This window comes from Hipposideros armiger, unplaced genomic scaffold (genome assembly GCF_001890085.2).
Source record: "Hipposideros armiger isolate ML-2016 unplaced genomic scaffold, ASM189008v1 scaffold_241, whole genome shotgun sequence".
In the NCBI taxonomy this organism is placed as follows: domain Eukaryota; kingdom Metazoa; phylum Chordata; class Mammalia; order Chiroptera; family Hipposideridae; genus Hipposideros; species Hipposideros armiger.
The window spans coordinates 1,044,420-1,070,884 of NW_017731591.1; the positions used below are offsets into that span (position 1 = coordinate 1,044,420).

Sequence of the window (26,465 nt, forward strand, 5' to 3'; positions counted from 1 at the left end):
GAATCGGTGTTTCCTAAAAGCCCGCACAGCCCCTGAGAGCGGGCAGACGTCAGCTGCCCTCCTTTCGCACCTCGCTGGGCACCCCGCGCCATCGCTGCCCAGGAGGGCGCGTGGACGTCCTTGCCTAGGATGTGGGCTCCTTAGACGAGATGGCCGCGGTGTCACAACGAAGAGCATGGACTCGAGCCCAGCGGCCGGCTTGCAATCCCATTCTGTCCCTGTGACCTGTGACCTTGGCAAGCTGCTGAATTCCTTCCTCTGCGCCTGTTTTACATTTTGCAGATAACATAGTTCGGTTAAAACAAATGTGAAAGGAACTGTCCTCATAAGGTTTCTAGGAGCTGACATACCAAGCGCCTGGAAAGTACTGCGAGCTGAGTGCAGCTTGGCCACTGTGGTTCCTGCACTCGTGTCTCCAGGTGGTCAGTGTCACTTCTGCAACCTGCTTGGCCTCTCCTGCTGGCGTGTGTGTGTGTGTGTGTGTGTGTGTGCGTGTGTGCGTGTGGGGGAGTGTGAGTGAGTGTGCACGGGTGTGAGTGCGTGTGCATGAGTGTGTGTGTGTGCACGTATCTGCCCCGTCTACACAAAGGCCTCTGCCCCAGCCCGGTACCTCATCCCACCTCACCCTCCAATACACGTAACGGTTTGCGCAGAGGCAGCATAGGTGTGACAACCAGCCACCACTGAAGCAAGAGGAGGTTAATTACTGCTCCCTGAGAGGCCATCACTGCAGCAGACAACTTAATTCTTAGGTTAGATCTCAGTGGATTTGTTAGCTGCTTGGATCCCCAAATTCTCCTCACTTGTCACACCTGTGTGATCCGGGGTCTTCCATGTGACCCCTGGGCTACAGCCAAGAAGGGGACGAGAGACCCTCCTTGTGGGTGATGTGCCCTGAGCCCTAAACGCAAAGCAGCTCAGGCCCAGCTTTAGTTTCTGCAGATGCTGGGCTGGCCCTCAGCTGAGCCTCTGCTTGTTAGTAACCTCAGAGGTGGCACAGACGGGGGGCGGGAGAGTAGAGGTCCCCGGACAGGGGAGGCCGGGAGTGGCTGGAACAGGAGCAGGGGTGGGCACACAGCAGGCAGGTCAGCGCCTGGGCGTCCGCTGGGCTTCTCACCTCCTGCTCAGACACTTCTCCTTGTCGTCACGTCGAGGACCAGAAGCTTCTACTTAGAAGAAGGCAGACTTCTGATCAAAAGGCACATAGAGAATACTGAGAACTGAAAATCCCTCCTGTCCCCACCGTGTGTAGGCATGTGACAAGCGTAGGACAAGCGTGGGACCGTTACGCCCACCGGCTGCTCACGTGTCTCTGCCTCCCGTGTGCAAGTCCCTCGTTAGCCTCACGCCGAGCCTATTAGGAAGTCCGAGACGCTCCCAGGAAACTCCTGTGGGTTCCTAGCCTGCAGGCGGCCACNGAGCCTGTAGTTACCCTCGGCCCGCTTGGATAATTGGATAATCTGGGGTAGTCCCCACCTCAGGGTCCTTCACTGTAATCACATCTGTCAAGTCCCTTTTGCCACGTAAGGTGACACATTAACAAGTGGTAGAGATTAGAGAGCGGGCATCGTTTAAAGGCAGTTATTCTGCCCACCGCAGGGACCTTCCGGGAGTAAAATGCCCCCCGACATCAGTGTGTCTCAGTCCCTCCAAGAAGTATGACTGACTGCCACCTCTGTGGCAGCTGCTTTTCAGGCACTGCGGACACGGTGCACAGCATCAGACGCGGTCTGCTCCCAGGAGCTCACAGCCAGGTTTAAAAATATATTCATTTCTGATTCTCAGAGGGGAAAATATGTATAAGGAAAATCTCCTATCGTAATGTGTAATAGTCAATGTTTTTGGCAACCCAAAACTTAGTGTGGTCACTATTTTGCATAATGGAGCACAATAAGGAAAATGGAAATGGGTTGGTTAGTAATCTTGTAATGTCATTTCAACTAAAAGTGCTGGCCCGCAGCCCTCTGCCCTCTGCCTGCCTTCCATCTTCTCCCCTTGCCACACCGCCCTTGGCTGGCTGCAGCCGGAAGGGCTCCTGGATGGTAAGGAGCCTGTAGTTACCCTCGGCCCGCTTGGATAATTGGATAATCTGGGGTAGTCCCCACCTCAGGGTCCTTCACTGTAATCACATCTGTCAAGTCCTTTTGCCACATAAGGTGACACATTAACAAGTGGTAGAGATTAGAGTGCGGGCATCGTTTAAAGGCAGTTATTCTGCCCACCGCAGGGACCTTCTGGGAGTAAAATGCCCCCCGACATAAGTGTGTCTCAGTCCCTCCAAGAAGTATGACTGACTGCTACCTCTGTGACAGCTGCTTTTCAGGCACTGCGGACACGGTGCACAGCATCAGACGCGGTCTGCTCCCCGGAGCTCACAGCCAGGTTTAAAAATATATTCATTTCTGATTCTCAGAGGGGAAAATATGTATAAGGAAAATCTCCTATCGTAATGTGTAATAGTCNTTCTCGCTCCTAATGCAGCCCAACGCTGGAACTCAAACCACAGCACCCTAACTATGGAAACGCACTGCATTTTTAAATCCCATCATATGGATACGCAGGACAGCCAGGCTGTCCCCACCAGCCACGACCATCCTTCCCCGCTGCCCCTAATATGAGGATTGCATATTTAATAATAAAACATTTAAATCTAAAAAATTAATACAGAGAATACATAAGATACATTTCTATATTATATAATAGTCTATTAAACCTATAAGTTAATATCAATATATATAAAGTGTGTTTTAAATATATATATATTAAAATGGCATCTAAAACGTAAATCCGGAAATCAGAATATAACCACAATCACATTTGAACTGATTATTTAAAAATAAATTCCCTCCAACAATCTTTATTTTGAATCATTTAATACTTTTGAATTGTTAGTAAGGGTAACAAGTATTTATACATACTTACATGCCCATACTGATTTTGCCTTTTAAAAGGTCATGAATTCAAACGCAATTCAGTCATTGATGTCCTTAAGAAAGCTTCATTTTCAAATAACAAGTCTATTTCTAAAAAGTTGCAATTAAATCCAAGTGTGATGGAAGTACCTTTTTTAAATTTATTTATAATATAGATATTTAATAGGAATCTAGTAATAAGAAAATAACCTCTGTGTTGTAAGTTTTATGGGTACCAAATGCCCTGTTTTATTTTGTTTTCCATCTAGTGATAAAATCTAATTATCTTGCTTATTGTGTTCTAAATGGTCAGACATTTGCATCTCAGTTTTCAGCAGCATAATATAAATATTTTTTTATTTACAATTATGACAAGATGAGTAAACTTTCAACATATGTAATTTTCATCAGTTACCATATATCTTACGATAATAGATGAAAAAATGGGATTTAACGATGGTGTTTTTTTCTCAGAATTTTTCGTTTTAACCATTCTTTTCTCTTGAGCTCACTTCTCTCTGCAGGTGACAGGTGGGATCAGGTGGCACCTTCAGGCCCTGTTCAGCTCTAACAGTCATAGATCTTAAGGCAGACACCAAAAAATTAATGCAATTTGTAGGATGAGAGGAGAAATAGAAGTCTTGGTTTTTTTATGCATGAAGATTTAGGGAAACGTAATCATGATGTAATAGCCTTTATTTTATTATTTTTATTGAATATAATTGACATGTAATGTATTAGTTTCAAGTGTACAACATAATGATCGTAGATCTTGTGACATGATCACGATATGTCTAGTTACCATCCACCACCACACGTATGCAATTTTTTTTTCTTGTGATGAGATCTTTTAAGATCTACTTTCTAGCAGCCTTCAAAAATACCAGGGGTGCCAAAAAAATGTATACACATGACTTGTATTCATCTTTTGTTATCGTTATGTATTGAGTATTGCACTTTTAATACAGTTTTTTCCTTTCTTAAAAATGTGTTTACACTTTTTTGGCACCCTCTGTATAATACAGTATTGTTAACTATAGTCACTATGACAGCTGTAATCACATTTTCTTCATTTTTACGTGCTCTAAAAGCAATAGTATTAGTTTTCTACGGAAAATATGATAATTTTCATGTTCATGGAACTTTTTTTCTAACTCAAATGTTTAATTTTGTTGTGGTTTCNGCGCACACGTGGAGGACCTCCCTGAAGTGGGTACAGAATGAGAAGGCGGAGGCCATAAGCGTGGAGGGTCCCTTCCTGACAGACCAGGAACTGACGCGATGTGTTCAAGCAGAGGGCCTGAGGGACGGGAGTGGGGGCGCTGAAATGTCCCCACGAGCACTGGCTGCTGCTCACCCAGCAGGGAGCCCCGCGTGGCCGGCGGTGTCAGCAGCAGCCTGAGAAGTACACGTTTCTCTGGTCGTCTGCGCATGCCACACCCCGATGTTGTGCCCAGTGACACACAGCTGCCGTGAACTGGGGACAAAGCCATCGTGCTTAGAGCTGCAGTGAGACGTGACAAGCAGGACTGGGCAGTGTCATCGGCAACTGCTCAGGGTCACTGTGGGGACAAGCCGCTTCGTCTACACTCACGGGGCAGGTCCGGGTTAGATTTCACTGCGGATTCAAGTGGTTTCTGATAGCTCGAACTTCTCAGCACTGTAAAGGAGTTTTACATTAAAAACCTCAATTATGCAAGGGTTCCTCTCCCGTCCTTCCCACGGGATGAGAGTGTTTACTCCAACTGAACACCAACCTGCGGTGAATATATCTCAAAGTTAACGGAACTGTATTAGAAAAACCCGTGTGTGGTTACCTTAACATTACCTAGGGAGGGCAGAAGGTATAATTTATATAAAAATGTTCATGTACTGAACTCGATTAAAAGTTGGCAAAAAACAGAACAAATGACAAAAAGCTACTGTCTGCAGAAAGAAGCTCAGGTCTGCCACCTGCTGTTCAGATAAACCCCACGTGACCCTTCGCAGATACGGACGCGCCTCCTGCTTGGGCTGGAGGCCGAGGGGAAGTGACACTGGCAGGTTGGGGCTCCAGCTCACGCACCCCGGCTCCTAGAACGGGGGGGGGGCCCAGAACTCTGCCTGTGGAAGCAGCAGCCCTCCTGTGCTGTGTGGGGGTTCCCGAAACATCTGTTTGAGTAGGAATTGTTTGACTGGATCGGAGCTGTTAGAAGGCCGGAATGGTCTCCAGACTCACCAGGTGACACGTCCATCCCTGGGCTCGGACTGCACGTGGTTGGATTTGGTCATTAAAGCCAACACCAACAAACCCGGTCCACTTCATGCTATGTGGACGCGGTGGGCGTGAGGAATGCAGTATCCAGTTTCCACTGGTGGCATTCTCCAGGAAAACCTGCCTCACGTGAAGATTTTTTTCCCTCTTCCTTAGATGGCTTTCGCTGGGGAATGTGTATTTTAGAAAGATTACGATCCTCCTGTGTGTGCTGTCTCACCTTCCTCACGTACCGTGCTTCTCCCTGTAGGGTCTCTATCGACGGAGCGAACCTGACCATATCCGCTGTCACTCTGGGGGACCAGGGCACTTACGCCTGCTCAGCGCAGACTGAGCTCGACAGTATCACCAATGTCACCCAAGTGACCGTCCTTGGTGAGTGCGCCCGCTGATGAGACCCCCTTTCCATTGCTGATGAAACCCCATCTTTCTCACACACTTAAGCGCCTGCAAATAACTTACTATTTGAACTTTTCAGTTAGATAGTAACCCCACTTTCGATACTTTCTCCTTTTCGGCCCAAGTTAATGACAACTCCATTCCCTCCCTCCGTGGGTAGCGTCACCAGTAACAGTGGGAGGCAGGTGGTGTCTCGGCCACGACACCTGAAGCTTGCCTGAGTCCCCGAGCGCAGCAGCTGCCCTTCCCGGTGTGCAGAGAAGTGGGGCTCAGGGTGGGGACAGCTGGCATGCAGGGGCCGGGGGGGTCCCTGGGGGTCATGCTCTAAACCAGAGGGAGGGTGGCAGGGCTCTGCAAGGGGACGCCTTTCATGTATTTCTCAAGTGACAATGCTGATTAGAAAGAGTGTGCACCTCTCACTGGGCAGGCAGAGCAGTGTCCCCTGACGTCACCGTGTTTAAGGCCCCTGGGCCATCTGCGGGGTGTCTGTCCAGTCTCCCTCCTGGACTAACCCCCAGCTCTCTGCTCTGGAAACCTGACCCACACGGACAGCATCCGGTCTGCCCACCCCCAAGCTTTGTTCAGCAGGTGGGAGCCCCGGCAGCAGAGGGCGGGAGTGTGCCCCCCATCCCCAGGCTGGCTTTGTCCCAGCATCACCGTCCCGGAGACCCTCCCCACACCGCTCTCTCCAGTGGGATTCTAGTAACGGCTGCCTCCCCCACCCGGATATCCTGCCATGTCTTTAAAAGACGCTTTACTGAAAACTCTGAACTGTCTGAAATTGTGTGACTGATACAGACATTTTTACGGTTTTCTCTTAGAATTCTGCTCAGTCTGTCCCGTAGTTNCATGTATTTCTCAAGTGACGATGCTAATTAGAAAGAGTGTGCACCCCTCACTGGGCAGTCAGAGCAGTGTCCCCTGACGTCACCGTGTTTAAGGCCCCTGGGCCATCTGCGGGGTGTCTGTCCAGTCTCCCTCCTGGACTAACCCCCAGCGCTCTGCTCTGGAAACCTGACCCACACGGACAGCATCCGGTCCGCCCACCCCCAAGCTTTGTTCAGCCCCCCATCCCCAGGCTGGCTTTGTCCCAGCATCACCGTCCCGGAGACCCTCCCCACACCACTCTCTCCAGTGGGATTCTAGTAACGGCTGCCTCCCCCACCCGGATATCCTGCCATGTCTTTAAAAGACACTTTACTGAAAACTCTGAACTGTCTGAAATTGTGTGACTGATACAGACATTTTTACGGTTTTCTCTTAGAATTCTGCTCAGTCTGTCCCGTAGTTTGCTGATATGCCTCAAAAGTGCTTGGTTTTGCCTAAAGTCCTTGCTCAGATGCCTGGATTAATCATTAGCATCAACAGGCTCTGGTTGCTGGGGTGCCTGTGTGGGTGGCGAATGGCGGGGTGTACTGAGGGAAGGGAACTCGGTCTGTCTGGAGGCAGCGGTGAGGGCGAGCGAGCTGGAGCGCTTCCCGGGAGCAAGGCTGCCATGTCTCAGGGGAAACAAGTGACGCCATGTGGGGTTTTCCCTAATAATAATGATAATAATAATAATAATAGTAATAATAGAATGAGGAGGAGGAGGAGGAAGACGAAAGAGAAAAAGCTGTTCCCAGGTGGCAGAAGGTATGGGTTTCCTTCGGCGGAATTGTTCCGTTTGATGAGATGTTTGGCCGCAGGAATTCCGGCTACTTCACAGGATGACAAGCAGACAGGCTCGGGCCTCTAGTAATCACCCCAGTCGTAATTCAGCACATTAAGTAGGTCCAGGTGAAGTGGACTTTCTCCCAGGCGCCCAGTATGGGGACACGGGTGGGACCCGTGGGCGTCGTCTGAGGTCTTCTGAGCAGCAGCGGCCGACGAGCGATGGGGTTCCCGTCACGTGGCACATGCCACCTGAATTTCCCCGTAAAGTGTAATGTTTCAGTCTCTTAATTAGGCTGCCATTTTCCAGAACCATTAAGCTGTGATCATTTTGAATACATACTGGCCATGCTTGTATGTACTGTTTATATATGAAAGAACTACCAGTTATTAGTAGAATAAAGGGAAAATAAAACACACTCTCTGAGATGGCTGCATTTTCTTAACCACTTCTTGGAGTTTACGCTCCAATTTTTTAGGTCAGTCTCAGGCTATAAGAGTCATGTCCCTGTAACTAACAGTAACAAGGGACAGATCCATGCATAGCTTCTAAAAGCCTCTTTTTCCTGGAGAACAATTTTTAAAAGCATATATTTGATCCATTTCAACCCAAACTTTCCAAAGTCCTCAACGTCCTTTAAGACAGCGGTTCTCAACCTTCCTAATGCCGTGCGACCCCTTAATACAGTTCCTCGTGTTGTAGTGACCCCCAACCATAAAATTATGTTTGTTGCTACTCTATCACTGTAATTTTGCTACTGTTATGCATCGTAATGTAAATATCTTTTTGTTTTCCGATGGTCTTAGGCGACCCCTGTGAAAGGGTCGTTCGATCCCCAAAGGGTCGCGACCCACAGGTTTGAGAACCGCTGCTTTAGGAGAATCTTCCTTCTAAGTGTCAGCAGCACCGGGCCATTGTAGCTCCGTAGAATTCTCCGAGAGCGGGTTTTGCTGTGACGTGTGGCAGGCTGCAGGCATGGCTTCAGGGACTTCGAAACGAGGGCGCTTAGTGCGTGCTGGGAGGGTCAGTTCCCTGAGCGCAGGGCCTGGAAACCTGCTGATAACTTTTGATTTAAGGCACCGACACGTTCTAAAAATGAACATGTTCTCTTCTGAATTGAAAACACGTTTTTTTGACAGTATAAATGTTCAGCCGTTGACAGACACCAGGGGTGGGGGTGGGGGGTCAGAGGCTGCTCTCTTGGAGGAGGACGGAGCCGTGGGAAGGCCAACTACGTGACTGTCACTGTCTCCTCGGAGAAGAGACGCATGTCCGCGAGGGCGTGGGAGAATTGCAGCCACATTTTGGAGGAGGAGTCATGAGGGATAAGATGTCTTTTTTCTGTTGCTTTTACTGTAAAGCACCGTAAATGGCCGTGTGCATCAACACTCTTAAAGTCTGTCACCCCCAGCTCAGTCTCCTGGTTTGGGCCGTGACATTTTCCAGGGCCAACCTTACCTCTTCCGGCACAAGCGGCCTCCCTGCTCTTGGTCAGAGCCCAGACCCAGAGACGGGGCCAGAAGGGCCCCCCAAGAATGCCGATGTGTGGCCGGCGCGGCCCTGGAGGCCTGGCGGGTGGTGGCTGTGACCCCCAGCAGGGAACAGATGTGGGGGAGTCCGCGCATGGACCAGAACGCGAGGGCCGAGACGCGTGGACACCGGGGCCAGCGGACGCGGGGGGGGGGTCGCCCCGCGCCTGGCACAAAGGCCATGCCTGGCACTGCGCTCAGCTCCCCTTTCCTGTGACCAGATGTCCCGGACCCACCGAAGCACCTGCGCTTGTCTGAAAAACAGGACCGGAGCGTCCGGCTGACGTGGGACGCGGGGGACAGCCACAACAGCGACATCAGCGGTAGGGGCGCCCTGGGACGGGCGTGTCGCGTGCACCCAGGGGCACGGGCCCCCTGAAGGGCACTGTCGCCGGCGGTGCTTCTTACCCTGTGGCCCTTTCCCGTGGGTGTAAATCTTGGGCTAAGTTGCGTGTCCCCAGCGGGCTCTAGCCGCTTTCCGTGTCTGCTGCCAGAGTACCTGGTGGAGTTCGAAGGCAACAGGGAGGAGCCCGGACGCTGGGAGCAGCTGAGGCGAGTCCAGGGCGCGCAGACCTCGGTCCTGTTACCCTTGGCTCCGTACGTGACCTACCGGTTCAGGGTCGTCGCCGTGAACGAGGTCGGGAGGAGCCGGCCCAGCAGCCCGTCCGAGCGCCATGAGACACCCCCCGCGGGTGAGTGGCTTCTCGGCGGGCTTCTGCCAACACGTGTCATTTGGCCCGTCTTTGAATATCTAAAAAGAAAAACCAAGATTGCTAGAGGGGTCTGGGATGTCAGATCCTTCCCAGTCCAGAGCTTGAAAAATTCTGTAAACTGAGAACTCACAAAATATTCATATTCCACCCGTCTCCTAAGTACTGAATAACTGTCAGTGGGAGGCACACGGCAGACACTACTCCGGGTAACTTCTGATAACTAAATAGCATGTGCAAATCGATACAAAGCAGGTTCTACGTTGAAGTTCAAAATACAGGAGGGAAGTTAAGGATTCAACTTTCTCTGAAATAAAACTTCTGACCCGTTATAGGCATCTTGTTAAATTTTCAGTGTATCTGACATCGTTCATTTTAGGCATCTAGTGTATTATTTTTTTTTTGTAGCTCTATGTCTATCTAAATTCCAAAGACACTTTGCTTAAATCCTGAGAATAATGGTGCTAAAACGTGTTCCCGAGTGGGCACGGCCACCCGTGTACTCACAACATGTATTGCTTCCCAGGGAACGCACACGCCAGGACGTCAGTCCCTTCGGGGACTGAAAAGAAGCAAGTAGAGGTAACAGCTGAATCAGATACTTACATGCTCTGAGTTGAACTTGGAACTAAGCCCCCACTTAGCCCTTTCCAATAAAGTGGACCCATCTGCATATATTCCACGGGCACATTACCTGCTGTTCCCTATTTCTTGTCCCTAAACTTGGCTGTTGATGTTAATACCTGAGGTTTAGTTTTATTAGCTTAGAGACAGTTATTCACAACATAACGTTTCCAACAATAATTATGATGGAAAAAGTAAAACAGGTTTAAAAATATTAAGAGCAGTTTTAAAATTAAGATATATAAAGTAAACCATCTACTCTCCATTGAATAATTATATCAGTCCAAGAACACTACTCCTTTAAATAAAATATAATATAATATAAAATAAAATATAAAATAAAATATACATTTAACACTGCCTTATGAGAGAGCATGGATGTGTTAACTAATCTTATGGTGGCAATCACTTTGCAATATATGCATATAAATATGAAATGTATGTACATATTTGTATATATACGTATATCAAATCATTACATTGTACACCTTAAACTTACACACTGTGATAGGTCAATTATATCTCAATAACGCCTGGGGAGAGAGAGGGAGAGCTGCCTTCAATCTTTTTAGGAGCCGAGCTTGATAGAAATTAATACATGTATTGAGGTTATTTAAATATTTTTTGTGGGGATGCAGAGACAATATGATGATTTTCCTGTGGACCATCCAATGGGAAAAAAATAATTTTAATGCTTGTAATTTTTCAGCTCCAGACAAGAACCCACAAAACATAAGGGTCCAAGCCTCTCAACCCAAGGAAATGATTATAAAATGGGAGGTGTGTATTCTTCAATGTGTTACGTGTTTCCTTGTGTTTCTTCTTTTCAGTCTGCATGCTAAGTATAATAGAAAATGTTCTTTATATTTTTAAGAACAAAGAGATAAGACTTTTATATTTTGTTACATTTTATAAATGTTTTATTTGTGTATTTTGAAGATCGCTGGGCTTAGAATGTGGTGAAACTGAGTTTTATAGCAGTAAATAATTTTAAAAAGATTATGCATGTTGATTTAATTATAATCAATTACCAGAAGTTTCAGATTCCTAATATTTTTATTATCACTATATAAATTTTCTCCCTTTCAAATTTAGTATATAATCTAATAAATATTGTGTATATCAAAAGAGTGACTCCCAAATAATAGTCCCACCATTGGCACTTTGTACACTTGCTTCTAATTCCAAGGACAACCTTGTCCAGGAAACTTCATTGACACCTTGTTAGATCCAGCGGCTGAGGTCCCGGGGGCTGGCAGTCCTGCCCGTCCCCAGTAGAAACCCACAGAGCTAGGATGCAAACATGGACCCCTTGGGCTTCAAATGCTACTTTCCCCCTTAACATACCTCTTAAAAGTTATTAAATGGATTTTCCTCTTTAAATTTGGCATAAAATGGTATATCTGCCCAGATAACCTTAATTTTGTGTGTGTGTTATCCTAAATTTCTCCTGTAACTGGATAACTTTTTTTTCCCTCTCTACTTCTTGGGCTTAGTTCATGAACAAGCATTTTAACTGGAAAATAGATTTCTGATTAATAATAAACCTCCAACATTGAATTAACTGAATTTTACGTAAGAATAGAATGTTTTTGAATGTATGCTGGAATATACTAATTTATTTCCACACCTCATTCCTGGTAAGATTTTTGAGAGACTTTTAGACGTATGAAGTTTGCTTTGATTTTTCCCCTCGTTACCTGATCACATGGCCCATACCTGCAAAACAGTTAATATTTTTATATCAACACTAACCCTTTATTCCCATTTCAGTGAAATTAGCTTTTACAAGTGTAAAATTTGAAAAAAGAAATGATAATACACAGAAACCAAATACATTCAAGAATATTATTCTTTCCTTGAATTTGTGGTCATACGTCGTTGCTACCACATTTCTTGCTAATTACTTAACTTATAGACTGCAATTATGTCAGTATTTTACTCTTTTCGAGTATCTCCGTCTTATCGTCTTTTAAGTACCACAGACATTTCCATAAGTGAGATGCGGTAACTGCATAGATAACAATGACACTGTCATTAGCAGGTCAGCTCCTCAGAGAAGTGCCGTGCTCCACTCACACTCCCCCGTCACCCTCAGCACTCCCGTGGGCACTGTCCCAGCTCATGGTGTCAGACACAGACGCTGGGCCAGAACTTAATGACGTCACCAGGTGCCACGTGCTGAGTCATGAAAAGAGGGCAGGCGTCTTCGGACCTTCTCCCTGCTCCTCTTACTCGCAAGTCACTCTTTATTCCCCGCTAAGAAAGGCAAGGCTGATCACTAGTGCCCTCGCCTTGTGATCATGGGTTTACACCAAGCAAGTGCTTATAATTTGAAGAGCAAATGACATGTAGTTTAGTAAGTGATTGACTGCAGGATGGAAGGAGTCTGCAATTTGGAATACACTGACAGTTGCATCTGTGTTATGTTCTGTTGTGTTTATTATTTTGAAATACCAGAGGCCTAATCATTAGAGGCACCCCCAGTGAAGTTCAAGAACATTTACTCAGTGGTGGTTTTTTGAGCTTGGAGTGTCCTGTGGACAGGTGGAAAATGCCAGACCTTTCCAGGTAGACAAGCAGACACCAAATGAGTGGCCAGACCCCCTCCAGAGACTGACTTACAAACAAATTCCTGTCTCCCACATAATGATCTCAGGGAAGAAATTTGTCTAAAAAAGTTGATCTTTCACCAAAGAGTTAAAACTCAGAAGAGCCCTCGGAACAGCTTAGATGTCCCCAGTTTTCGCTTTATGACTTTGGTATAAGCATCAAACATGATGCAATTAAAAGTAATGTATTGTAAGTTCCTTGGCTTATGTAGGGCACGAAAACAATAAATACATGAAGTCTCGCTGTCCTGGAATATGTATTCTAGTTGGAGGGATAGCCAGTAAGCAAATACATTGGAAATAAAGTAATATGTCACTTAATAAAAAAATTCTACAAAGGAAAACAAGGTGCAGAGCCTCGTATGCTATTGAGCTCTGTGCACTTACTAACTGAGCCGAATCTTATGTTACAGTCAAAAGTGAGTTTTGGTTTATCTTATTTAGTTCATGTTCCACTGTATATGAATTATCTTTATAAATTAGTCACGTTAAATAGTAAAGACACAATTTTTTTTAAAGTATCATTATGTGAAAAACGTAACGTGATAGAACTAGTCATTTTAGTTAGCATTATCTACTAAAACTCACTTTTCACATAATGGGTGAGTGTTAAAAATGCTGTGTCCTGTGCCTTGAAACAGACATTGAGAGCCCACTGCAACCTGATGAGTTAAATAATTGTATCAGGATGGTTTTTGTTTGACATTTCCCTTTGTTCTTAAGCATAAGTATATTTATGTTAAAGTTGAGTTTCAAATAGCAAATTTCTAATTTCACACAACACCTACAAAAGAAAAACACAAAAACAAACAAAAAACCCAAACCCATTCATGTTTGGCTAACAGGCACTTCTTTAATTACCTGGCCATATGATCAGAGTCACATGATTTCACTCCTAGAGGACCTGGGTTTTATTATTTCTGCTGCAAGCATTAGAAGACAATCATCCTGCTTTAACATGGAATTAGGCGGTGTGGCAGTCTGCCCAGTTTCTAGATCAGTCGTTATAACCTTGCTTTGTTCCTAGATCTCTTTGAAACTATGATAGGATTATAGGCTCTTTTTCTAAAACAGTCAACATGGGAAGTTCTGCTAACACTTTCGTGGACTTCTCAGGTCTCTTGGAGGACATCCATGGACGTGTCTAGAAATCCTAGACCCCAAATTAAGAGCCTCTTTTCTAGAGCCTCCATGCTCGGCCAGCCTCCCAATGGGACAGGCGGTGCTCGCCTCCTCTGGTCTTCTGCCTGTGTCGGGGGCCTGTCTGGCCATTTGCTGAGGTTCTGTTGTCCATTGTCTGAAAGACAAACCGAATATTTCTGCTCGATTCCAGGAGTCCAGGCTCCACGACATTCAGGCGACACTCAGATAAGCTTTTTCTTCAAGGTGTTATTGCTGAGTATAGTCTGGAGCTAAGAGCTTGTGTGGCCTGGTTGCCCAGGGTGCTGAAGCCACTGGGGCATTTACATTCATCTCAGAGAAAAACACCTGAGGACAAAACTTCCCGTGAGCACGAGTATAGCCCATGACTGTGGGAACCTCAGAAGGCTTTTGTTTCGCTTTGATTCTTTTTTTCTCCTAGCTAATACAGGTGTTCACCTTGGAATAAACCTAAGCTGGAAATGATTTTGCTTGTGTCACCACACTGTGCTTTCCGCTCCAACCAATGCCTCTGATTAGTACTTTAATAAATTAGATTGATTCAAGAGCCATTGCAAATTCCCTAAGAACACTGAACCACTCACATACACAGACAAAATCATTGCCTATAGAAGTGAACCTTACAGTCTCAGACTAAAATCACATGTTTAATGTATTTCATATAACTGATGTCATTTAAATGCTTATTCCCATTTTTGTGAAATTAATAAAATGCCTGATATCATATTAATGTTTTTTTAATTAAAGTATTGCTCAATTAAAACTGAGAGTGGAAATAACCAATTTCCTATAGTAGAAATCTCTCCACTAAATTTCCCTGTATAGTTAAGTGAAGTGTGTGCACATGTGTGGAGGGGGTTATATTCTCTTAAAGGAACTGAAACAGAATGGTCAGGGAGCTGGGAAATTATTAGACAGGAGCTCCATCTGAGCATTCACGTATAAACATGCATCTTCTCTAAAAATGAAGATGTACTGTGTCTCTCTTTCCTGGAGTGAGTCGGGTGCAGGAGAGTTCTGATTAAAATCATGGGGGACCCCATTCACAACCACGGAACTCACGGCCACGTCCTCGGGGTGGCCAGTTCTTTGGGAGAAAACGTAGAATCTAGAGGAAAGTGTAAACAAGAACCAAAATCCTGTGTGGAATTCCTTTGTAAATTCTTTCATATGAAAAGTTAGACTTAACCACAAGGGTGTAATACAGGCATCTAACCTGTGGGGCGCTTACTATGTGGTGGGGCTGAAGGACTTTCAAACTTGAAAAGAGAATGACAAAAATGTTCACAACTATTTCCAGACCAAAGAGGGGATTTCAGATCTTCCAAGAAATGACCCTCCATTGCGGCGCTCCTTAGCCAGTTAGGGTGGCTTGACCGCCTCTGAGCTCACGCATCCGGGATCGCCCGGCTGAGTCTTGCCTCCTCTTTCAGCCTTTGAAGTCCATGGAGCAGAACGGACCAGGACTGGAGTACAGAGTGACCTGGAAGCCCCAGGGAGCCTCGGTGGAGTGGGAAGAAGAAACCGTCACAAACCACACCCTGCGCGTGATGACGCCCACGGTCTACGCTCCATACGAAGTTCAAGTCCAGGCCACCAACAGCCTGGGCGCCGGCCCCGAGCCCCAGCCAGTGATTCTCTTCTCGGGGGAGGACTGTAAGTGGCCACTCAGCACAGCGTCTCCAGCAGCTCACACTTCTGTCCTTGAGCAAAGAGGAGGGGCCCGCTGTGGGCGACACAAAGAAATGTCACTCAGGGCTCCTGCATCAGGGTCGGCTGCAGGAGGTTGATCAGTATAGAGTGGTGAGGAAGTATGTGGAGAGGTTTACTTTAATTTCCCAACAAAGCTGTTTCTATATTGAACATCAAAGCCCTAGAGTAATCAGGTTTCCAGTTACATTTGCCCCCACGTGTCAGAGACCCCCCAACGGCCCCTGCTGCCTCGCCTGGCTCCGGCTGTATGTCTGTGGTCTTCCTAACAGAGGCGAGACAGAGCCAGATTTGTTACAGAATTACACACACACGGAGTTCTGAGATGCTGGTGAAACCATATTCTTAAATACTTTCATCATAATAACTGCTCCAAATAGATCATTAGAGAAGGGAGCGCGTGGCGTCCCAGATCACGCACATGGGGGCTTATTTCCATCCTTCTTCCCGTGTCCAAAGGCATGATTGGACCCAAGAATAGAAGGTGGAGTGTGAAATGACTAATTCCTGGTTCACCTGTTGTCTAAACTCTGCCACCCAAATAACTACACAGGACACGTCACCGACCTGAGACACTAGTCTTGGTGGCTCTGCATTGGTTTATCCCTCCGCCGTTCGCTCCCCTGTGGAATGGGGCCGAGGCCCACTCTACAGGTTGTCTAAGGGCCTTGCGAGCCAGCCCAGCCCAGGCCTTTAGAACCAGGCCTGACAGGTACCACGTGTGCCGTTCCGGCAGCTGCTGGGAGTAGCAGCAGTAATAGTAGATTCCCAAGTACTTTTGGTTGCGGTTTTGGCCTAGCTCACCTGCTTCCAGAGGCAGCGAGCCCACAGAATAATTCAGGTTTCATTCCCACGCGTGTCCGCGTGGAGAGCGGCGTAGCTCAGAGCAGTGCAGGCTGTCTTCCAGGAAACCCACATGGGCTGAGGACTTCCTCTGGGAATGAGACGCTCTTGGTTCCATTTGGAACTGACCTCGCAGACGTGCTCTCCGCAGGTTAAACCGTATGAAAACTCAGCCTTTGCAAAGCACGCTAATAATCACGCTTGGAGTTTGTGGGAAGCTAATCGTTCTGTGTGCTCCGCAGATCCGGACGCCGCTCCGAGGATCCAGGGGGTGGACGTCATAAACAGCACGGTGGTCAAAGTGACCTGGTCAGCAATTCCGAAGGACAGAGTCCACGGGCGTCTGAAAGGATACCAGGTTTGTGTCGTAGATTTTCTTCTTCTTCTTGTTGAATTAATAGCTTTCCTCCAAATAGGAACGGATTTCAGAAGCAGACGAGAGAGAACCCGTCACTGTGGCTGATAGGTGACAGGGTCCTGTTTTCACTGCAGGTAAATTGGTGGAAAACGAAAAGCCTGCTGGACGGAAGAGCACACCCCAAACGAGTGAACACCCTGAGGTTTTCAGGACAGAGGAACTATGGCATGGTTCCTTCGCTAGACGCCTTCAGCGAATTCCACTTAAGCATCTTCGCCTATAACTCCAAAGGGGCTGGGCCCGAGAGTGAGCCCTACACGTTCCAAACGCCAGAGGGAGGTGAGTGCCGACCGGGGGCGGCGCCGACACGGGGCTTTCGGTGGCCGAGTCCAGCTGTCTTCCCTCATCCATCGTTGCTGTGAACTTCATGAGTTAGCGTCTCAGCGTCTATGAAAACCGGTAGCTAGTGGGCCTTTGTGTAAATGTACCGATTTATGAGTGTCTGTCCTTGGTCTTGTGTTTTCTAGTACCTGAACAGCCAACTTTTCTCAAGGTCGTCCAAGTCGATAAAGATGCCGCCACTTTGTCCTGGGGCCTCCCAAAGAAGCTGAATGGAAACTTAACGGGCTACGTATTACAGTACCAGATAAGTAAGTGGGGATGCAAGCTGGAGGCACCTGGTAAGATCTCCATCTTGGGTGAGGACGTGGCTGTGAGCCTGTGATGGTGGCTTGTAGGCCGGCGTACTCCCTTGTAGCACAGGGGCCATAGCTGGCGTGGAGGCACACCCAGCCCGCTACCTATTTTTATAAAGACAATTTTATTGGAACACGGCTGTGTCCATCTGTTTACATTCATCCATAGCTGTTTCTCACTGCGGTGGCCAAGTTGAGTCGTGGCGACAGAGACTGCACGGGCCACAGAGGCTAAGATATTTACAATCTAGTCCTTTTCCAGAAGGTTTACCAAGCTCTGTTTCAGAAGAAAAACAACACGCTAATGGGTACCAGAACACAAGTCCTTAACATTTATCTATAAAACACCGTGGGCCAACTACCAGCTCTCGATCTAGGCAGGATGTTTGCTTGTATTGAACCTCAGTTTCCCCGTGTGTGCTATGGTCATAATTACATCAGCCTCATAGAATTAAATGAGCTGATGGCTGTGAATAGTTAGGATAGTGCTTTGCATGCCTCCAGCATACATAGAAGCAAAAACAAGGGCAGTGTAACTCGACTTGTGAAGACTCTGCGTGTGAGGCATTGCTCTTTGTTTCTTTAGTAAATGACACTGATGAGATCGGAGAACTAAATGACATCAACATTACCACCCCATCCAAGCCCAGCTGGCGTCTCTCGAACCTCAGTGCCACGACCAAGTACAAGTTCTACGTGAGGGCCTGCACAGCACAGGGCTGTGGGAAGCCCATCACCGAGGAGACCACCACAACAGGAGCCAGCAGTAAGTTCTGAAAGGTTCCCACCTGCGCCTTTAACAACACTGGGGAGGGAAGGCACGCGCTGGCCTTGTGAATGAGAAACGATTGTGTCTCAGCCTGGCCGACCTTTTGTTTTCCACTGACGTCAATGCACAATTTACTTACCTCGTTTGGAAGGTTCACATTGACTCAATTTATGGATTTCTGCACAACGGCAATCCAATTATAGCTTTAGTGTGTGTAAGGTCAGGAACAATTATTTTACTTACTTAAAATAGGGCGACACAAGGTCATATAGTTACTCATAAGGTTAGTAGAAGGATATTTTTCTTTTGGAAATGTTCCCACACAAAACATATTTGTCTCTTGCCCTGCTACACATTTTATAACACTGATCTAATACATTTCACTTCCATGTCTTGACTCATAGACGCACTGATTTATGTATCTATTTTATTTTACTGTCACTGGTTGGTACCAAATAACAGGCTTGAAAACGGCCCATAAATCTGTGATTTCATTTGTACAATTCTTGCCATTCAATTGCATTTAAAATTTTTTTTTCCAACTCAGAACCATTTCCCATCCAAAATTATTTCTCCAACTATGATTTTAGCTGTGTTTTGCTAAGCTTTCTGTAACATCACCAGAGGAGAGAAAGAAGAAGGTAGAATGATAGAATGAGAAAGAATGTACAAACCATAAGTTAAAATGAGGGCCTTATGTCAGGTCCACGCTGACCAGACCTGGAAGGACATTTGAGAAGGGAGGGGAGATGCGGGCGGCAGGAGGGAAACGGGCTCATTTGTTCATCATGTACCATGTGTCAGGCACGGTTCTGGGTGATTTTCCAAATTTTAGATTAGGAAAAAGGTAAAATCTGTGGAAAAAGAGGAAAATAGTAACCAGGAAAATGAAATCGTCTGCTATTTATAAAAAATATACATTGAAATATATTTGAGGTTGTGAATCCCTGTAAAGTGTAAAGTCAGTGTGTTCGCAGGTGAATGAATGGTTGTGCTGTGACCTTCACTGTCTGTTTGTTTCTCCCTCTTATTCTTACATTTCTAAATAATGAAGGGCTTGTGTTTTCCTCAGACTCCCTAAATACAAAACTCAAAACTCCCCTTTATGGGGAAAATATATATATATTCAAATAGTTTCTCCCAAGCAACCCACAGTTTATCCCCAAGGACAAATCAGACACCAAGTGACATGAAGTACTCGTTTACCTACTCCTAAGAGATTTAAAGATGGTGATTGAAAGCTTTCTAGTAATTAAAAGGATCTCACTTCTCAAGAGTTCCAACGGGCACCATGTGTTCAGTACACAGAAACGCAGTCAGAATAGCCATCATCTAAATATTGCAACTCCTGTATTTTTAATGACAGAGTTTAAGGAGCGGGGAGGGTTGCTCTTTTGGTAGAAGCAAGACCACAGTATGCACAAGCTGTGCTATCCCCATGCTGCCAGCTGAAATCATGTAGGAACACCATCTTACAATGTGTCCTCACTGGAGTTAGGCATACGATATGGATGGAGATACCTGGAAAATTAGGCTCGGTTACATTCATATCTGACAGATTGTTTTTAGAGGATGGAAAATGCTGTGTGTGGTTTCATACATGATGCTACAGCTTTTCCACTAGAGGTGTAGATACTGTGCTTGAGTGTCTCACAGAAATGTGTTCACTGTCGTATGTGTCAGTCATTTGGAAACGTCCCTTACTAGTATGTTTGTGCTCTTTTCCAGGAATCTGCGTTTTCAGTGTTCCAGTAGCTGTCCCCTCCCCAGTTGACTCTGATTTCCTTTCTGTAGTCATGACTTGCCGTAGTTGCAGGAAGGAAGCTGTAATCCCTTTTCCCACTGGATTTCAGCATGCTCCTTGAAAACAGAAAAACACGTATTTTGTCATTGAGGAGATACATGTTGATATCACTAAACGCTCTATAATTGATAACTTTTGTGCCACTTGGAAACTATGCCTGTGTGTCTTTCTTCTCCATGCTCTGTCGAGATAGCACATTTTAAGGTCATCTGGTATTTCTTCAGAGAATGGGATTTCGTATACAAGCATTTTTTTCTGATTATTTTCAAAGTTGTCACGCTGATTTTCTGGTGTTTCACGTTCCATAATCTAAGGGGAACAAAAAGATGAAGTTAATTAGAAATATTCTTTCTTGTGTCATTACTGGTTTGAATAAAACCTTTGCTTTGCTCTGTTTTTCAAAAGCTTGCGCTACTTAATATTATATTACTATTTCTGTTTTTCAAAGACAGAATTAATTGCATTCTATTCTGTTTCAGTGGTGTGCAATCTTAATGGCTTTGCTCAACTAACATAGCTGGGCTGATTTCTTCCCTGGCGCCATTTTTAATGACGCCCTTTTGTTATCAATAACTATATAATCAATTTCTAGTCTGTGGTAAAATGTTTTAACAAAATTTTAACATGTAACATGGTATACCCGTTTAAAAGAAAGTTTCAGAACCCCTAGTATTCTCAACATGGAATATATTTTATCTTCAGTATAAATTTTTAACATTTTCTGGTTTATATTTATTCTGTTGGTTTGATTCTTAGCAAAATGTCTAAGAAAATATTTTAGATATTTTGTTTCAAGATCAGAAATTAAATGCATCTTTTAATTATACTTGACTCATTTTTATCTGAGACTATGAGATTCTACAATTAATATATTGGCATATTCATGTTATTTTGTTTTTTCAGAAAAGTATTAATTTCTCATAGCACTTTCAAATATCTCAGTGTATTTCATTTACATGTTCCTATAAACCTGCATTTTATGTAGCTTAAGTTTCTACAAATTTAATATATTTAGTATATGACCATGTCATGATGCGTTTTCGTCAATATTTATAGAGAAGACCAAGGCAAAAAGAAATAATATACAATTCAGGTGTCACAGGCTTTCGATTAGAAGCCACATGGCCACGTTCACTTTCCTGATAGTTTCGTGCAAGTTCAAATTGCACAAGTGACACTGTATAATTTTTTGAAGCCTGTGTGGGTTTTGAACCATTCACGTGACCAGGCAGATTTATCATTTACCATTTCATCAGCATGCACGTCGTTTTAAAAGGACGTGAGTTCAGCTCATTTCATTTACTGCATTTCAGTATGTTAAAACAGAAAAGCTTGAAATGTTGACTTTATCGAGCTCTTGGTAATTCAAGAGGGAAAAAAATGCCACTGGCGGCTCTTACTCACCTCAGATAACAATATACTTTTTACTTTTCATGTCCTGCTTTTCAGCGACTACAGTTTGTATGACCTAACTGTGTACATTCCTTAGGTAAAACTGTCGGGAAGAGTCCAGAAGGAGTAAATGTTACTCGAAAGGCGCACCCAGTAGAGGCGTTTGAGCCGGGAGCCGAACCCATAGTCCGCCTGTTGACTAAGAGCTGGGTTGATAACAATAGCATTTTTGAAGATGTAATTGAGACCAGAGGGAGAGGTGAGACGTGAGATCCCGTGTGTGTTCCGTAGAGGGTTAGCTTGCATGTACTTCCTGTATTAAAGGTGAAAACATGGAGTACATGCCCATAAAAACAGTACTTCCAGTTTGTTTCGGCATAGCCATTTAAAGTTATCACAGCGAGAAATGCCCTACAAAGGTCCAGCTGCCCGTATTGCTTGGGCCAGAGTAGTTGCCTAAATATACCTCCTGCTCATTAACACATGTGAATAACAGAAACTAAAATGAAAATCAGACCAGACCACAGAGACGCCACGCCACCTGCATATAACCAGGGTGCCTCTGCTTCCGCTGCTGCTCATTTAACTTGACCTGCTGCCCTGTCCTCTGTGGCTTCCATCCTCAGAACCAAATGCACCTGGAGAGGGCCCTCCCTAAATAAAGATGAACGACCTGTCTCCGTTCTCCCAATGAACTGTCCTTCAGGTCACGTTCCCTCGAGGGTCGCTCGAAGGAGAAATAAAACTGATGCTATTTTGTGTGTTCAAAGTGATGTTTAATTGTCCCCAAAGGGGCACCGTCCCAGTGACTGTTTGTGGCCTTCAGCGTGTGCCTCTCTGTGCTGCAGAATATGCTGGTTTGTATGACGACATCGCCACGCAAGGCTGGTTCATCGGGCTGATGTGTGCCATTGCCCTCCTCACACTCACGCTGTTAACCATTTGCTTTGTGAAGAGGAACAAAGGTGGGAAGTACTCAGGTAAAGTGCTTTTCTTTTCTGTTTTAAATGTATTGGGGTAACACTACACATGGAAGAACCTAAGTGTCCTTCAGTGGATGAACGGATAAAGAGGAGGCGGTACATACATACGATGGGCTATCACTCGGCCATGAAAACGTGGAATGCTGCCACTTGAGACGACATGGATGGACCCTGCGAGGGTCACGCTAATGACATAAGTCAGGTGGAAAAGGACAAGAATCACATGATTCCACTCATGTGGGATATAAAACAAAGCAGCAAACGACTTGTTTTTTAACATGACTTTCAATTTATGTAACAGTATTTTCTAGGAGGCACATGTCAGAGACATGTCTTGTTTTTTTTAGTTACACATTTCAGTCAAATTTATATTAGCACATTAGACACACAATGTACTGAGAGGAAAGATTATTCCTGTATCAAGTGACCAGATAGACGGTCTGGAGCACCGCCTCCAGGTGGCTACTGCTTACCAGCGTCTAGCACTTAAAATAGGCTCCAAATAAACGAAGCCGGCCTAAGTGATGTAATGGCTGCTTTCCCTTTTATTTCCTTCAATTTCCAAGTTTATTGTATCTTTTCCAGATGGACAGATTGTGTTGTTGCTGTTATTAGTTTTTCTTAGTATTTGTGATGCTTTTATTTGGAGAAAGCTTTAGACCCCACTGCTAGCTATGACTTTGATGATGTTCAGACTGGGGAGAGTTCATCGGCTTAGCATTCATCTAGCAAATCTTCACTGGGAGCCCAATATGTGTACCGAACAAATGAGCACGGCTTCTAAATTGTTGTAAAATTACGCGGAAGATTTATGGAATTAGCTATCTCATTTTTCCCTGTGGTGACTGAATTGCCATGACGTAGATTCGCAAGGGCAAATGAATGTGCCAGGTGGTTAATCGGGAGCTTTATGGAGACCTAGCATTCTCGTTCCAGCATCCCCCACAAATGGCCATCGTGAAGCGTGGTCCTGTCCGAATGCTCCCGGAGCGTCCCCCTTAAAACAAAAGGTGCACACCTCCCATTGTGGGGCAGCCAAGAGAGTCCCCCCAGGACTGCAAACATGGAGGTGTCGCGAGGAGGGCGTTGTGTTGGAGATTGCCTAGTGGGTGAGGCCGGGGCCTGCTGGCTTTTGCCCCACCGTTCAGGAACAATCTGGTGGAAAATGTCACCACTGACCTGAATATCCTGATTACGGAGGCAGTTTGGAGCGAGAGAGAGCGAGGACCAGCCAACTGGCTGACTCTCCTCTTTAGTTTAATGACGTAGAGCTGATATGCGTGAGCGGCGCCCTCGCAGAGCTTAGGACAGTGAAAGGTGAGTTCAGTCCTCTGGCCTTCCTTAAGAAGCCACAGTCACGCCTGACGCCACAGGAAGTGTGCAGCGTGTGGGACTCTGCCGGCAAAGGCAGGACCCAGAGAGTCCTTGTTTGCCTTGAAGAGGTAACTGGTGCGTTGTCACTACAGCCACACAAAAAGACGTGACTCACGAGTGTCACAAAGTGAGAGCAGCACTGTTCTCCCCGGTCACCTACCTCCCAGCAGCTCAGCTCACACAGCTTTAAAATTATCTGCGTTCTTTTCTCTGTTTTTTTTCAGTGAAAGAGAAGGAAGACCTGCACCCAGACCCAGAGGGCCAGTCGGGGAAGGACGAGACGTTCGGCGACTACAGGTAAGCGCGCCTTCCGTTTAAACGTGCAGAGCACGGGCATACGGCCGTGAGCCGACACACACGGACGTGTCTCTTCTATAAAGCACAGCCTGTGCACCTCGGGCCTTACCTGACGGCTCCCGGGCCTGTGCGTGTGGGGTGCGGGGTGGCGCACCAGGCAGGCAGAGGCCAGGGGACGTCCTCGAAGCCCTGCCTGCTGGCGAATGGCACTGACCGTCTCTATGGGTAGCTGGATATCTTGCAGTCGCTCTTTTGCTTGGCTCTTATGATCCCGGGCTGTGATGGATTTACACCCACAAACATGTACTGTGTGCGCCTACTATGTGCACATGCAAAAGTGTAAAAGTTACCCTGTCCCCAGGTGAGTGTGGTCTGCGGAGGATAACACTTCTGTATGCCAGGACCTGTAATTAGAGAAACAGGATAACAGAGCAGAAAAGGAGCTGCTATTTCTGCCTAGGAGGGAGTCTGGAAAAGGGTCATCCAGAAACACGTAAGAGCAGCTCAGAGGTTGCAAAAGTGTGGTTGTCATTAACCCCTGGGCACCATGAGTGCCTCATGAGGATATACAAGTGGGGAAATTGCACGAAATCTGGTGTGAGACACGTAGCTCTCGGACGTGTCACCCTCTCTCGCTGTCCTGCTGTCCCCTCCCTCTGCCCCCTTCTCCCGCACTCTCCATCCCTTAACGCTTCTTGCCTGGGTTGCCATCATTTCCAGTCGACCCTCTGAACCGCAGCCAAGACAGCTGTTGCCATTCCCAGGTCCTGTGGCTGCTGGCACTGGCCACACCAGAATCTGTCAGGTCAGAGGCCGACTGGCCCAGCCCTGCCCCCAGGGACCTGGGGTGTTCTGAGTGGCTGTCCTGGGTCAGCTGCGAACAGCCGAGCCTCGTCAGAGGCTCTGACTGCTCGGGACATATTCTTCTTTCTTCAACTGAGCAAACACTCTCTTTAGATTTTTATGTTTCTTGAAAAATCACTTTAAGTTCTTTCCAGAATAAGGAGCATTAACTGGGAAGAAGGAAGGAGGCGGGGAGAGGTGGGAATTTACAAATTGTGGCTCAAATCTCAGGAGGCTGAGGCCATTGTGAACCTACAGCAACTGTTTAAAATACTTTTGAAAGACAAATATTACTTAATTTTATAGGCAAGAAAACTCAGTGCCTTGTTCAAAAACACATCCGTCGTGCTCCGACGCTTCTTTCAAAAGAGGTGACACCGTCCCCTGAGCCCCCAGCTGCCCCCTCAAAGCACTTAACGTTCCCACCCACGTTCCCTACGCGATGTTCTCAGGAAGTGATCTGATCTCCCAGCCATCCCACGAGACAGCTTTCCTGGACACTGTGCCCCTGCGGCCACGGTCTCATCCTTCCAGCTTCTCCTAATGGTTTTGTCACCACCGTGACCTGGTTCGAAGCCAGTGAGTGCCACATGTTGGGATTTTGTTGCTATTTTTATAACTGTAGAAGGTGAACTCTGCCACAGTGACCAGATCAGTCAGGACAGCCTGACCTTCGCTTCTGTCAAAGCAACTCCCACGTGGTTCTTTGTCTCGTCCTGGGTCTGACACAGGCTGTGCTGGTCACCTTTGTCACTTCAGGGCACTGGCTGGTGGAGCGGTCAGACCACCACAGCGCAGGGGTACAGGACATGGCGATTTGAACGCTGGCTTAGAAGTGACACGTGCCACCCCTGCCCCTTTCCTGTGGCCAAAGTGAGTCGCAGGCTGGTGTGAGGGCAGGGAAGTGCTTCCGGAGTGCTGGGGACGGGACCTCAGATGAGCAGCACTGGTGACACCACCAGTGTTATGAAGTGCTGGTCACGTCTTAATGATTCTTTTTCTATGTTCTTCATTTTCCAAAGTGTAGAGTCGTTGGTACTTACAAAAAGAAAAAGAAAAAAGCTTGATCAGGGATTAGCAGGCCGTGCCGTGTTATAGACATTTTACTAACTTGGAGTTGCTTTTGCTGAAGAGTAAAACCCAAACCGTAAATATAGGATACGCGTAGTGTTTATGCTAAAAATGCCAGCCCTGTTTTTAAATTTAACAAACCTGAGTTCTTAAACTGTATTAAAGGACATCCTTTGGTTACAGGAAACAGAATTTGACTGAGTAACCTAAACAAAAATACATTTTTGGAGGGATGTGGAGGAACGGACAGGGTCAAGGGTAAAGACAGAAAGTCAAGACTTGGTGACTGGGAGTCTAACGTTCAGGGACGCGGAGGAAGGGGTGCTTCTGCGTGTGAACACACTGACGTCGGCGTGTCCCGCGGAAGCGCCCAGTGGGCAGGGAACCGGGAGTGCTGTGAACGATGTTCCTCAGCTCCTCAGGAGGACACCAAGGCTGTGACGCCTCAAACGCATCTGTGGAAGTGTCACTTAG

The 26,465-nt window shown here is 46.2% G+C and overlaps 1 protein-coding gene across 1 annotated transcript in view; it reads left to right on the forward strand.

Moving 5' to 3' along the window:
- Nucleotides 1-26,465, forward strand: part of CHL1 (cell adhesion molecule L1 like) — a 154,719-nt gene that overhangs the window by 124,565 nt on the left and 3,689 nt on the right. Inside the window, exons 13-24 of the mRNA XM_019655509.1 lie at nucleotides 5,281-5,541; nucleotides 8,967-9,068; nucleotides 9,240-9,437; nucleotides 10,789-10,859; nucleotides 15,286-15,508; nucleotides 16,648-16,763; nucleotides 16,898-17,102; nucleotides 17,291-17,413; nucleotides 18,045-18,224; nucleotides 21,521-21,682; nucleotides 22,272-22,403; nucleotides 24,005-24,077. Coding sequence (XP_019511054.1) covers nucleotides 5,281-5,541; nucleotides 8,967-9,068; nucleotides 9,240-9,437; nucleotides 10,789-10,859; nucleotides 15,286-15,508; nucleotides 16,648-16,763; nucleotides 16,898-17,102; nucleotides 17,291-17,413; nucleotides 18,045-18,224; nucleotides 21,521-21,682; nucleotides 22,272-22,403; nucleotides 24,005-24,077 — 1,846 coding nt within the window. The remainder of the gene's footprint in view (nucleotides 1-5,280; nucleotides 5,542-8,966; nucleotides 9,069-9,239; nucleotides 9,438-10,788; nucleotides 10,860-15,285; nucleotides 15,509-16,647; nucleotides 16,764-16,897; nucleotides 17,103-17,290; nucleotides 17,414-18,044; nucleotides 18,225-21,520; nucleotides 21,683-22,271; nucleotides 22,404-24,004; nucleotides 24,078-26,465) is intronic.